General features: G+C 41.8%; 2 protein-coding genes across 2 annotated transcripts; one reads left to right on the forward strand and one right to left on the reverse strand.

The window, feature by feature from the left end:
• Positions 1-1,654: 1,654 nt before the first annotated feature.
• On the forward strand, positions 1,655-4,039 carry LOC117465820 (uncharacterized). Its single transcript, XM_034108856.1, has 7 exons — positions 1,655-1,742; positions 1,817-1,927; positions 2,073-2,138; positions 2,230-2,318; positions 2,519-2,624; positions 2,704-2,809; positions 2,884-4,039. Exons 1-7 carry the CDS (start codon positions 1,707-1,709, stop codon positions 3,030-3,032), a joined length of 663 nt encoding a protein of 220 aa, XP_033964747.1. The 5' UTR covers positions 1,655-1,706; the 3' UTR covers positions 3,033-4,039.
• A 6,085-nt stretch (positions 4,040-10,124) lies between these two features.
• Positions 10,125-12,459, reverse strand: LOC117465537 (golgin subfamily A member 6-like protein 22). The gene is made up of 2 exons (XM_034108394.2): positions 11,534-12,459; positions 10,125-11,449 (listed from the first exon to the last, which is right to left on the reverse strand). The coding sequence occupies exons 1-2, from the start codon at positions 12,155-12,157 to the stop codon at positions 10,496-10,498; spliced, it is 1,578 nt and encodes a 525-aa protein (XP_033964285.1). The 5' UTR covers positions 12,158-12,459; the 3' UTR covers positions 10,125-10,495.
• Positions 12,460-12,946: the final 487 nt, after the last annotated feature.

A 12,946-nucleotide genomic window follows, 5' to 3' on the forward strand; every position in this document is an offset into this window, starting at 1 on the left:
AACACATCTCATAACTGATGTTTGTCTGTTTTAGATTGCTCAGTGTCCGCAGTGCCAGGCCAAGAGAGCCAACATTAAGGAGAAGCAGGAGTACAGTCCGATAGAGGTAAAATAAACCATGGCATACTGGTATTGTCAGTGTAGAAACACGTCAACAGTGATTTACTGTAATGCTCATGTATTTATTTACCCCCAGGTTACGGAGCCTTTGGAACTGGTTGGGATGGACTTAGTGGGTAAACTCACAGTAACAGATGGTGGCAACCAGTACATATGTGTAATGGTTGACTATTTCACCAAATGGGCAGAGGCCTACCCACTTAAGACTAAAACAGCAGAAGAGGTGACCAATTGTATCCTAGATTTCTTTTACAAATGTGGTGCACCTCAAAGACTGCTAACAGACCAGGGCTCAGAGTTTTGCAACAAGGTAGTGTTGATGCAGTATGAATCCCCAATATGTAACTGTAGTTGCTGTGCTAATCTATTGCTTGTTTGTCCCAATGATAATTTCAAGGTCAACTCTGGCCTGTGTGAGACACTGGCCATAAAAAGAAGCCTGTGCTCTGCATACCACCCACAGACCAATGGCCTTGTGGAGAAGTTAAACGGCACTATCCAGAGGTATTGGTTTTCAATACCTGATGGAATTCACGCTCTTCATAGAATTACAAACACATTTCCTAATGAATATGTTGCTTTATCATACATGAGAACCCATAAGCTCTCCTGCTTCCTCATGCCTACACTTGAATTCTGCATTTTAAGGTCATTGAACAAAATGGTGGCTGGTCACCCCAAACGTTGGGACCAGGTTCTGCAGTCCACCATGTTTGGTCTTCGGACAAAGAAGCAGCTGACCACACAATACAGCCCCTACTATTTGATGTTTGGGAGGGAGGCTAGGTATCCCTCCGAGGTGCCAAAGGAGTACCTGGTAAGATGTTCTAATGTTGTCATCCGTTTCAAACGTTTTCATTTGGATCATCTGTCTTCTAAAATTCTAACTGTGATTTGTTGCAGGTCAAAGAAGACAAAGTCAGCAGGCTGGTCGCAACGGAGGAGATCCACGAAGGCCTGAACAAACAGAAGGCTGTATTCACAGAGGTGAAAAAAAATATGAAACGAAGCCAGGACAACGTCCGCAAAAGAAAAGTGAAAAAGGGCCAGGAGGACAACTTCCAAGTAGGGGACCAGGTGTTGCGGAGGAACGTGAGACAGGAGCAAAGAAAAGGGGGAAAGCTGGACGATGACTGGTTGGGACCCTACACAATCCTGGAATTGGAGGGGAAAAAGGCAGTACTCGCTAAGGGTACCACAAAGCTCCAGACAAACATTGATCATTTAACACATTATATCCAGCCAGAGGAGAGGATCCCTGCCAAACTACAAAAGTTGTCCGATCTCTCTCCTCTGGCTGGTCCACAGCACACACAGACACCCACCACACAAACACCCACCACACAAACACCCACCACACAAACACCCACCACACAAACACCCACCACACAGCAAGGCGAGGCCCAAATGGCACCAAAGGATCCTGAACTTTGTAAGTAAACAGACAGAAAGTACACTCCAAATGATGCATTTCACAAATAACTTCCATTGCTATATTTCCAGTAATCCGACAAATATGGACAGAGAGGAGAAAGCAGACGCTCTGGTGCAAGTTTGGGCCATACAAAGTATATTCAGAGAACCTAATGGACTTGGCCCCAGGGAAGTGGTTGGAGGGAGAGGTAAGTTACAAAACAAAAGAATATTGGACTGATATTTATTTAGATTGTATCACAAGTTATTTTTGTACTCTTAGATCGTCAATTCATACATAACCATGGTAGGAAGGAAAGCTGGCGCTCTTACCTTGGACTCCTACCTTATGACGTCGCTCTGGGAGGGAACCCACAAAGGTTCTTTGAGAAGTGTGAGTAGGACTATATATTAGGATTTCTTTTTTTGTACATAAGTAGGCCTATGTGTTTTGTGTATATGTATGTTTGTATGTCCATACACACAAATACATACTTATGTTAGTGTATTAGTTGTCGTAATTATTATCATTTTTTTAGTTGGACCTTTTAAAATACGATGTGGCTGTTGGAGCGGTCTGCAGCCATGGACACTGGACGTTGATTGTAAGTAATCCTCAACATAAACAGATCTAGACGGAACCATGACACTATCTGATGTAGGGGTTGGTTATAATTAGTATTTGCATTTCCATAGATCATGTACCTAAAGGAGAGGCGGTCCCTGTTCGTGGACCCGTTTGGGGCCACAGACGCACAGATACAAAAATGCAAAGACGTAACAAGGTGAATGAAATGTCAGCTTGGATGTGTGCAATAGACAAATACATGTATTCATACACCATGGATCATCTTTTGGGAGCAACAAAAAGGTCATTCAAGCATTTTTGTCCTTTAACAGGATTCAACTGATCTTGAATTAAATGGTTTTACCTTGGCATATGTTAAAATTGGCAAACTGTAATAAATGTGTGTTTTGTGTGTAGAGCATTGGTCCGCAAAAAGTGTCCAAAAATAGGGAGATGGGCATGCGCAACCGTTGCTCACCCTAAGCAACAGGACTCATCGGCATGCGGGGTGTTTGTGTGCAAGGTAAACATTTGATTATATCTGTTGCTATTTGTCATTATTAAAAAAGTCCTCAAAATGATACTTATCAGACACTTTTTAGCTTGCAGAGCAGATATTGTCTGGCCAAAATATCGACTACGCTGTTGACCAGAAGGGTGTGGCCATGTTGCGGCTGGACATGTCAATGTCGCTGGTGACAAATTCAGGTATACAGAACTCTACCAGGTAAACTTGAATGTGTCTATATTGCCATTAAACTACATTATCTTCTTTTTTGCAGATGACCTATCCCAGCTCTGTAGGGCTTGTGGGGAGCTCAGCTCGGGGGCTGAAGGGGACATCGATACGTGGGTATGTAGAGAAATTCATGTCCTTCTGCTGGAAGACTGGGATGCACCTTGGATAGGTTACCTCAACATCACTGGGTGAACACTCACTATCACACAGCTATTGCAAATGTATAGTTGAATTCACCTAACTTGCATGTCTTTGCACTTTCGGTGGGCACTGGAGCAGCTGAAGGAACATACCAACACAGACTCCAAACAGAAAGGACCACAGCTAAGATTGTAACCCTATATATGACACCCATTGCCATACTATGTAAATAAATAATGTCTAAGGAAATTAAAACGGCTTAATTTTACATCCTAATCAGGATGAGTGATGTGAACCTGACAAAATGTTTGACAGTATTCTAAAGTATTTCTCTTTTTCCCTGTCAGATTGAGTGCACCACCTGCAATATGTGGTACCACATAGGGTGCGTGGGACTGTCCTCCCCCACAGAGGATGAGTATTTCTGCCCATCCTGCAAGTCCTGATGGCAGAACACTTCCTGCACCAGCCCAGAGTATACCTGCCTCAGGAGCTGCTGATCCGTACTCTCTACTCTGTCTACCCATAAGCCCCCCCCTCTCAATCAACTTCCTCTTGACTGCCTTTTCGGTTTATTTTATTTTACTATATTCATTTGTTTGCCTATCCTTGTTTGTCTACCCTCCCTCATACTGTAAATCGTATTTGAGTTGGAGAAACCCGCTATACAAATATAATGTATTATTATTACTCTGCAATAATCCAGTCTGTTCTCAGTACATCCATCACTGTGTGGTTTGGATCCCAACAGGACAGAAGGCCATGTTCCTTGTAATTGTATACATACTTGCCAAATAAAGCTGATACTATCAGTCAATAATGTTTCTTTTTAAAAGTTTAAAAGTGAAGAGGCACAATGTGACTACGTAAATGCACTCTCCTAAAAAAGTGGGAAACAGGAATATACACTAAAAAGTGCTATCCCTGTAGACTAGGGTAACCATAGAGACCACGTGTAAAGAACAGGTCAGTCGGCACCACGTTTAAATAATTAATGAAGTTAATAATTGTAATCCTGATCTTGATTTTTCATTAAATTTTAATATTTTTCAAATTCATTAATTATTGATTGCTATCATTGTTGTTGTCTTTCCTTCTGTCACACTAATGAGTAAGTCTACTATAGGCTACAGAAGCAAAGCTTGCATTGCACATTAGAACATGAATTTGGCCACTGTTATTATAGTACACAATAGGGGACATGATGCCTATGCTGTTAAGTATTTTTATTTTGGTGAGTCTTTCGCAAGACAGAAAAGACAGCCAGTATTGCTAGAATATAAACCTTTTTGTAAATTGCATTCTGTTTCTAGCGCAACAGCTTTGGTCCAGGTTTACATCCGATCAGCTACTGCATTAGCAGACAGAGCAAAAGGAAATGGAGGCCTATTTAGAAAGTTAGCGTTTAAAAAATCTCTATATTGTGAGCATAATGTCATATATTATATTGTACAGCATAATGTTGCATGGCAAATATCACGAAACACATGGCCTGATTTGCATATTGGAACTTAATGTGTGCACTAGAACACACTTATATGTCAAACTAACACTTATCACAACATAATGTGGGCTCGCAGGCTGATAAACTAGAATATCTGATCACGGTGGGTCTTAATGAGGCTTGATACAGACCTCAGTCAGTATACTATATTATAATATGTATATTATATGGCTTAAAGTGTACATACATTTGCTCACATTATAAATGATGGTCGGGTTGCATTTTTCTGGAATTTTCTAAAAGGTTCAATACTTCGTGTTGATCCGTGGCGCACTCGTAACGCGCAGGGCTGGAGTGACTTTTGCTGTTGGGACTCGGGTTTGAGTCCAGCATGAACTTTTTGGTTATTTTCATGTCGATGGACACTGAATATTATGTAGTTTGAATAGAGGATTCCTAATATTGTTTGCCGAGACCAAGATTAATGACCCATCAGCATTTTAAAGTCTAAATATCCCTGCACATGCAGCAATGACATTTCTGCTGCTGTCTTTGCAAAACGAGTTAACAGTCACATCTTATCTGGATGAGTGCTGCAGAATGCCGTTTTTATAAGGGATGTATGTGTGTGTCTTTCATATTAAACATGATCGCTGGTAGATAGCCACAGAAGATGTAACACAGTTTAATCTGGGCGGATCCCATTTCCCCTGAGCGAATCACAGTTTACCTGAGAGGGTCACAGTTTAACACAGCTGAAAACTTCTCCATGCTGCTTTCAAACTCTGAGTAAACAACGTACGCTTCACTGGGATGCTGTCTGAAGGTGTACACGGGTCTCAGATGGACTTGGTATCACATTAGGAACGATATTCAGTAATAAGTCTGACAACAATAGCTGGTTTAAATGATTTATTGGAGCTCGCAATGTTTTGAACAGACATGCCCATGTCAACTCGTTTTTCTTTTTGTAGTCCTCGCTGTTCGCGTCCGGATATCGCCATCGTAACTACAACCTCACACACTGGTACTGAATGTGCATCAAAGTGTTCCTATCCAGCCAAATATACCAAAAGATTTATGTAAACGACAGAAGAAGCGATCGAAATGTGTATCTCTGTCGAAGGTCACGCCTCCACATCTGTCAACCAGTTGATCGGGGAACCAGTTAAACCGGAACACCGGGCCCTGGACGGACTTCAACAACGGCACAGGAACATGGGCGGTATGTGAACATTTTCTCCAGTGGCTGTATAGGAAAACGGCAACAAGTCCTCCAACTCATACGACCAAATGGGTCGATTGTTTTAAGCCCTTATTACGACCAAATATGTCGTTTGTTCAAGCGCTTAATACGACCTATAATTACGTTTTAAAATTGTCGGCCTCGAGTGCTCCCGTTGAATGCAAACGTTACAGAGGGTTGTTTATTCACAAATAACCCTCTCTGTAAAATCCTAAATTGTAGGATAGTTTGGCCATTAAAACGCTTTATGGTTAGATTTCTAGCGAGAAGTATATATTGTACTTTTAGAATCCACGTCCAGTCGATATGTAGGATCTATAGTTTGATAGATATTACGAAGATGATTTGAGATTTCGTCAGGAGAACGTGTATATGCGGCAAACTTCCATGTAAAGTTACGGGTTGAAAACAGTATTTCCGGTCTCGCCGTTTTCATAATAAAACCAATGATCAAATGATTTAACAGTGATATCTACACTACTCATCCGCTAAAAAAACATCAGTTTATCCTAGTTCATTATACGACATTAATTGGTTTAAATTGTGTACAATGCTTTTGTGTTTTTCCCATAGGTTTTTCTCTTTCGATTCTGAGAGACACATTTCTTTTTTCAGAGGTTTTGATAGGCTAAAATCACGCCGCAATGCACGTCGGGATATGGTGTTTATGTGATATGAAATCGGAAAACATTAAAAATAATAATAATAATACTTTATTCCGAGTGTTCTTGCTTTTCTCTTTGAAAGTCATCACATAATGGCATTGTAATACACGATTCGGCTGCATTAAATATTACATACCTGCCCTAGATATGTATTTATAGAGCCCTGATCAGAAGACCTTTTGACAAACTGGAAGAGATGCCGCCAAAACTGAATACGTGACGTGGACCATAAATATATCAACAATTAAACAACATCTTCCATTTCTTTTCACACAATACGTCTCCTTGCAGTATCAACACTAATTCGGCTGACTTTTATATTTGATCCAATTAGTAGATAGTCTGTATTTACACCATAACGGTGCACAGCTGAGAGAAAGGGACTTTTTTGTAGTTTTTAAAGATATTACTGATTTTCTGAACTACCTTTCCAACTCCTCATGCAGTTGACTGTTACAGGTCTATACAGGTTCATGGTACAATGCATAAGCTTCACATCGAGAGACTGAAACTGTATTTTCCTTTACCGTTCTGTTTTAAACTCACAATAAAGTGAATAGTCATATTATGTACGATATTATTATGTTTTATTAACTAGACCACTGGTCTAAACCGCACCTCCTAGTGGTTAAAGCACGTTATTGAATGTAGTTGTTGAATAAGTTATATTTATTTAGTTATTGATGAAAACATTTAAATATTAAGAGTAGCCTACATACAAAATAGGGGTCAATGATAGAAATATAGAATGGAAAATATCTAGAAGATACTGTAGTGATCTCTACAGTAAAACAGTTTAGTGCAGGACGTCCAAAGATATTAACAGGAGGATGTGCAAAACAGACAAACTGATAAGGCTGAATTTTACTCAGGTGTAACTAAAGTCTGATTTAAGGGTTGTTTATATTTCACATCATTAATCAGAATCTGCAAAGTAACAAAAATAAATGTAGTAGAGTAAAAATACCAGGTTAACCTCTGAATTGTAGTGGAGTAGAACAAAGTAGTACATGCTGCTGTAACAAAAACATTTCCCAACTTGGGATCAATAAAGTATCTTATCTTAAGATGATCGATGGCTACTGCCATATTTGCTAAATGTGCATCTGAACCTTGACAAGTGCATGTTTCAGGCTTATCAATTAACAACAGGAGGGGTCACAGACATAAGTCCAGCTGTCATGTGGTATTAATGCTGCCCATTATGGACACAAGCAATTTTCACCCATGTATTAATTATATGTTTTAAATTTGATAACACCAATGTGTTTCGTGTCCCCTAAACCTCCAGGGATGTACACAGTTTAATACTGGCAACTTCTAATTGTGGGAAATACGAAAACGTCTTTTAAAACTACATTTCCCAGTAGAGACGTGCCATAGAACATGTTGCGAAACACACAATAGGCAGCAAGTGTAATTCTGGGGGGGAGGGCCGGGCTGGACCCGTCCAAGTCCAGTTTTGGATAGTCTGCCGTGGTTCCATTCCATTTCAAAGAGCTTTGACGCTCAGCGTAACCTTGTCACACTGCCACTCCAATATCCAATCACAGAGCTTGAGGGCTAATCACGGGGTTTGTAAATCAAGGCAGATGTTGTAGTCCCAAACGATAGCTGGGGATTCTGGGTAGTGTAGTGTCTTCGGAAACTCTGTAGTGTCTAAACTCCGAAAAAACAATTTGTTTCTCCGAATCGAAGGTTAAAAACACAAAAGCATTGTACACAATCTAAACCAATCAATATTGTGTAATTAACAAGGATAAACTGATGTTTTTTAGTGGATGAGTAATGGAGATATCACTGCGTAATCATTTGACAGTGTGGGGAATACTTCCGGTTTTATTATGAAAACTTCGAGACCGGAAATACTGTTTTCACCCACGCTAACTTTACATGGAAGTTGCCCCATATACAGTACACGTTCTCCTGGCGAGACCTCAAATCATCTTCGTATATCTATCAAACTGTAGATCCTACACATTCACTGGACGTGGATTATAAAAGTACAATATACACTTCTCGCTAGAAATCTAATAAAAAAGCATTTTAATGGCCAAACTATTCCACAATTTAGGATTTTCCAGAGAGGGTTATTTGTGAATAAACGACCCTCCGGAGCGTTTGCAATCGACAGGAGCATGTTGTTTCTTACACGACCACTAGAGGGGCTACACTTTAAAACGTGTCTCTGGGTCGTATTTAGCTGCTGAACAATCGACCTATATGGTCGTTTTTTGTAGGAGGACAGGCTGCAACAGTTTATTGTTCTATAAGTCTGTCAGGCGGTTTTCTATGTCTTGTGGATTTCCTCAGATCAGGTGCTTCAGTTACTGGGGACGGCTCACTATGTTGCAAGTCTGGTGTCTCCTCAACTCCCTGTTCAGACTCAGGCTGAAGTCGAATAGTCCATTTAGCTTAGGAACCTTCCTAAAGGAGTGAAATGACCCGGAAGTCCCTCAGTGGCAGCCATGATAAGTGCCGTTCGAATTCTCTAGAATGATGAGAATGAAAGGAAAGGAGGTTTCAAACTTCCTTTATAACCTCCTTTAGCTTAGGAACCGCTGGACCTCCCTCACCGAAAGGAGAGGAGAAAATGCTGCCCCTCAATGCCTTGCAGCCGCAGCATTTGCCGTCACTCAACAGTCGGCCGTTCACGGAAACAACCGATTATGACCGAGAAATGATATCATGAAAGTTACGGTGCTTATTAAGCATTTTAAAACATAGGTGGTAAGTTGCCAAAGTGCTTTGTTCTGAACGTTCATCAGTATTATAATCAAAAAGAGAAATATGAACGTTAGTTTTTACTGAAATTATCAAATAAAGTCCACATCTCAGTCTTTACTGGGTTTGTTCAACTTTTAAAAGATGTTTGAATGGTGATATACACAGTGATAGATGTTAAGGACTAACGTTTATAATAAATACATCTGTATTGATTTTAAGACCTTTAGTTCATACAATCATACGTATTGGGATCATTGGTATTAATGTGGACCGGAGGGAGAGGGTGACGAGCAGTTTCACTTTCCTTTTTTATTTCAATTCCAACTTTGGTCATGAAGATTATGTTTCTCTGTTGTCCCCGTTCATAAAGCAAAGCAGCAGCATCAGAGCACGGAGCAGAGTCTCTCGATGAGTCCCTCGTTCTTATTGAACATCCATGTTGTAGTCCGCTGTATAGAAAACTGTGGTTTCCATGGTTCCCCCACAGCAGCAGACGCACACAATGACGTCCGCTGGCGCATCATAAACACGTGGGATAGTGAAAGTGCAGTCGATTCTCTAAAGCACCGCAGTCTCTTCTCCTAAGTCCTTTTGAATTCTCCTATCCACTATCCCTTAACCCCGTGACCTTTCACTCAGAGGTCAAGGAATAGACGATAGGGTTAGAACTTAGGAGCTGATCTTTTGATTATCCGACTGCAGACTCAGTCTCCTGACCAACTTCCTCAATGTTCTCCTGAGTCTTCAACAGACGCTTCCTGTTTCTGTATCATTACAAGACATGTTCTGTATCTGAGACCTGACAAACAGTATAACAGGGGACCTTTAAATAACCCTGAGCTTTGAGCACTTTAACAGCTCATATGAAATCAACAAAAACAATGTAATTGAACCCCAAAATAAAAGAACAATCTACACAAACATATTCTATTGTTGTTGTATTTATTCAATTCAAAGTTGTTTAAATCACAAACAGAACAGATAGCGGTACTTTAGTAACCAACATGTCTACAGTAATTAATATATACTGTATACGTTTACACAGTGAGGCACACACAGAATACATTTAATTAACATTTTATTTTAAAATCAAGTCTAAATACAACTAAAAAACACTAAATATGAAAATGGGAAGAGAGGGTGATGTAGGAAGGAAGAGGTGAGGGACATGGAGGAGAGAGTTTGGGGTGAAGGGAGGGGGAGTATGGAGGAAGGAGGTAAAGGATGGAGTAAGGTGAGAGAGGGTGAGGTAGCAGGAAGTAGGTACAGTTAAAGGGGGAGGGACTTAAAGTGAGTTTTTTTACATCCATTATACAGATTGCGGGAAAACCTGAGCTCCAGGAGAAAACCCTGAGTATGAAAATGGGAAGGCAGGAGGGGGTGAGGTAGGAGGAAGGAGGTGAGAGGAGGGAAAGAGGAGAGGAAAAGGCAGCTACTGACGTCCGGCCTCCTCCTTCTCCTCTTTCTCCCCCTTTGCTTTCTTTCTCATCTCCTTCTCTTGCATCTTGCGTAGCATTTTCTGCAACACGACGTCCCTTTCCTCAGTCGCCCTCCTGTGAGCGAAGAATCCTCTGCTCTTATTCTTCATGTGAAGACACAGGTCCTCCAGAAGTGTCTTCTCGTCCTCCATTTTCATCTCTTTAGTCTCCCAGCTCAGTCGCGTCTGAGCGAGGTCGTCCCTCTCCTCCTTCGCCTCCTTCAGTCGAGTCTCCATCAGATGAACCGTGGCCTCCCAGCTCTGGTGTTTCTGGCTCAGGTCTTTGGAGCACTTCTCCTTCTGCTCCTTCATCTCCTCCTCAAGCTGCTGGACTTTTGTCTCCCAGCTCAGGTTGCTCTCATCCTCTGCCTGGTGTAACTGAGCCTGAATGTCTTTGAGTTCAGTCGCCTGGCTCTGAAGTGTCTGAGCCAGGTCTTCCTTCTCCTGAGTGACCTCTTTTATGTCGGTCTCCATGGAACTGGCCTTGGTCTCCCAGCTCTGGTGTCGTTCGGAGAACTCTTCCCGCTGCACCTCCATGTCCTTCTCAAACTGCTTCACCAGCCTGACATTCAGTGTGACGTCCATCTCCAAGCTGCGGTTCTCCTCAGCCAGCTTCTTCTTGGATTCCTCCACCTGTTTTAATGTCGTCTCCATCTCTCTCCTCTCGCCCTCCAGCTGATGTTTCTCACTCTCCCAGCTCAGCTGGTTTTCGGCAAGGTCTTTGGAGAACTTTTCCTCCTTCTCTCTCATCTGGTCTTTCAGCTGTTTGACATCCGTCTCCCAGCTTGTGTTCTTCTTTGCCAGATCCTCGTTCTCCTTCTCCACCTCTTTTAGTGTGGCCTCCACCTGTTTGAGCTCAGTCTCGCAGCTCAGGTTCTTCTTAGCCAGGTCGTCCTTTTCCTTCTCCACCTCTTTTAGCTTGGCCTCCACCTGTTTGAGCTCAGTCTCGCAGCTCAGGTACTTCTTAGCCAGATCCTCGTTCTCCTTCTCCACCTCTTTTAGCTTGGCCTCCATCGGTTGTTGGTCTTCAGAGTTCTTTTCTCCCTGCTTTTCCAACTGGAGCACCAGCTGGTGGACTTCCTTCTCCAAGGTGTGGATTCTAAAGGTCTGCTGACTGTTGTGCTTCATCACCCCTTTCACTTTCCATTCCAGCTTTTGTTTTTCCGTCTCCAAGGTGTGGTTTCTAGCGGCCTGGTGGTTGTTCTCGTCCACTACATGCTTCATGCCTTGTTTTCCACTCTCCCAGCTCTGTTGTTTCTCAGCCAGGTCCTTGGTGGACTTCTCCTGGCTCTGAAGGAGTTCTTCCTCTCTTCTTTTCAGCAGGTTTATGGTCACCAGGTTCTCGTCCAGCTGCTGCTTGTGGCGAGCCTCTTTAGCTTCCATCTCCTCCTCCAGAGCGCCGTATCTTTCCTCCAGAGCGCCGTATCTTTCCTCCAGAGCGCCGTATCTTTCCTCCAGAGCGCCGTATCTTTCCTCACAGACTGTCACACACTCAAAGAGTTCGTCTCCTCTCATCACGAGCAGTTTGACGGTCTCTGCATCAAACTGCAGCAGACTCTCATCGTGCTGGCTGTGGGATGTCTCCTTGCTGCTCTGGTCTGACTTTGTTCTATCCATGGCGCTGTCTGTGGACTTGTGTTGTGCGTAGGAATAGAAATCTCTGTGTCTACGTGATACGTGTTTTGTCTGGAAAACTGTGAAGTTAGTTTGCTCTGACTGAATACGTGTACCACTCGCCGCTCTGAACTGAAGAACTGAAGAATGCCTGCACTTCAGAGCTCTCGCCTCGTCAACTTGAAGGCCATCTGTGATGTCATGATGAGGTCATCGATTCTACTCTCATCTGTGATGTGAATATGTCATTCCGTTAAGGTCACATGTGATTCCATTAAGGTCACATGTGATTCCATTAAGGTCACATGTGATTTCGTAGTAAAATGCAATTAATTTGTCCCACTTTATGACTTTATGAATGAATGTTGTGCTTTAAGGTCTTTACAGTTACACAATGCAAACATTTAATTTGTTTTAATTGTTCCTGATGTTGTTTTGAGTCAAAGTCACATGCTTCTTTGTAAGCACACATGTCTTTTCTGTCTTTATTAATATAAAATATATAATTATTTATTATAAGTGCATTATTTGTGTGTTTGTTTCTACTTAGACACACTTAAAAAAATACTGACTGTTAGGGAAATAATTATCTCAGACTCCTAGATGTGACATACAGGACCAACCTTGACGTCTATTGTTCCTGTCCTTTAAGGACACAGGCTGCTTCAGCCAATAATGTTATTGTTCCTGTCCTTTAAGGACACAGGCTGCTTCAGCCAATAATGTTATTGTTCCTGTCCTTTAAGGACACAGGCTGCTTCAGCCAATAATGTTATTGTTCCTGTCCTTTAA

Source organism: Pseudochaenichthys georgianus, chromosome 20 (assembly GCF_902827115.2).
Source record: "Pseudochaenichthys georgianus chromosome 20, fPseGeo1.2, whole genome shotgun sequence".
NCBI lineage: Eukaryota > Metazoa > Chordata > Actinopteri > Perciformes > Channichthyidae > Pseudochaenichthys > Pseudochaenichthys georgianus.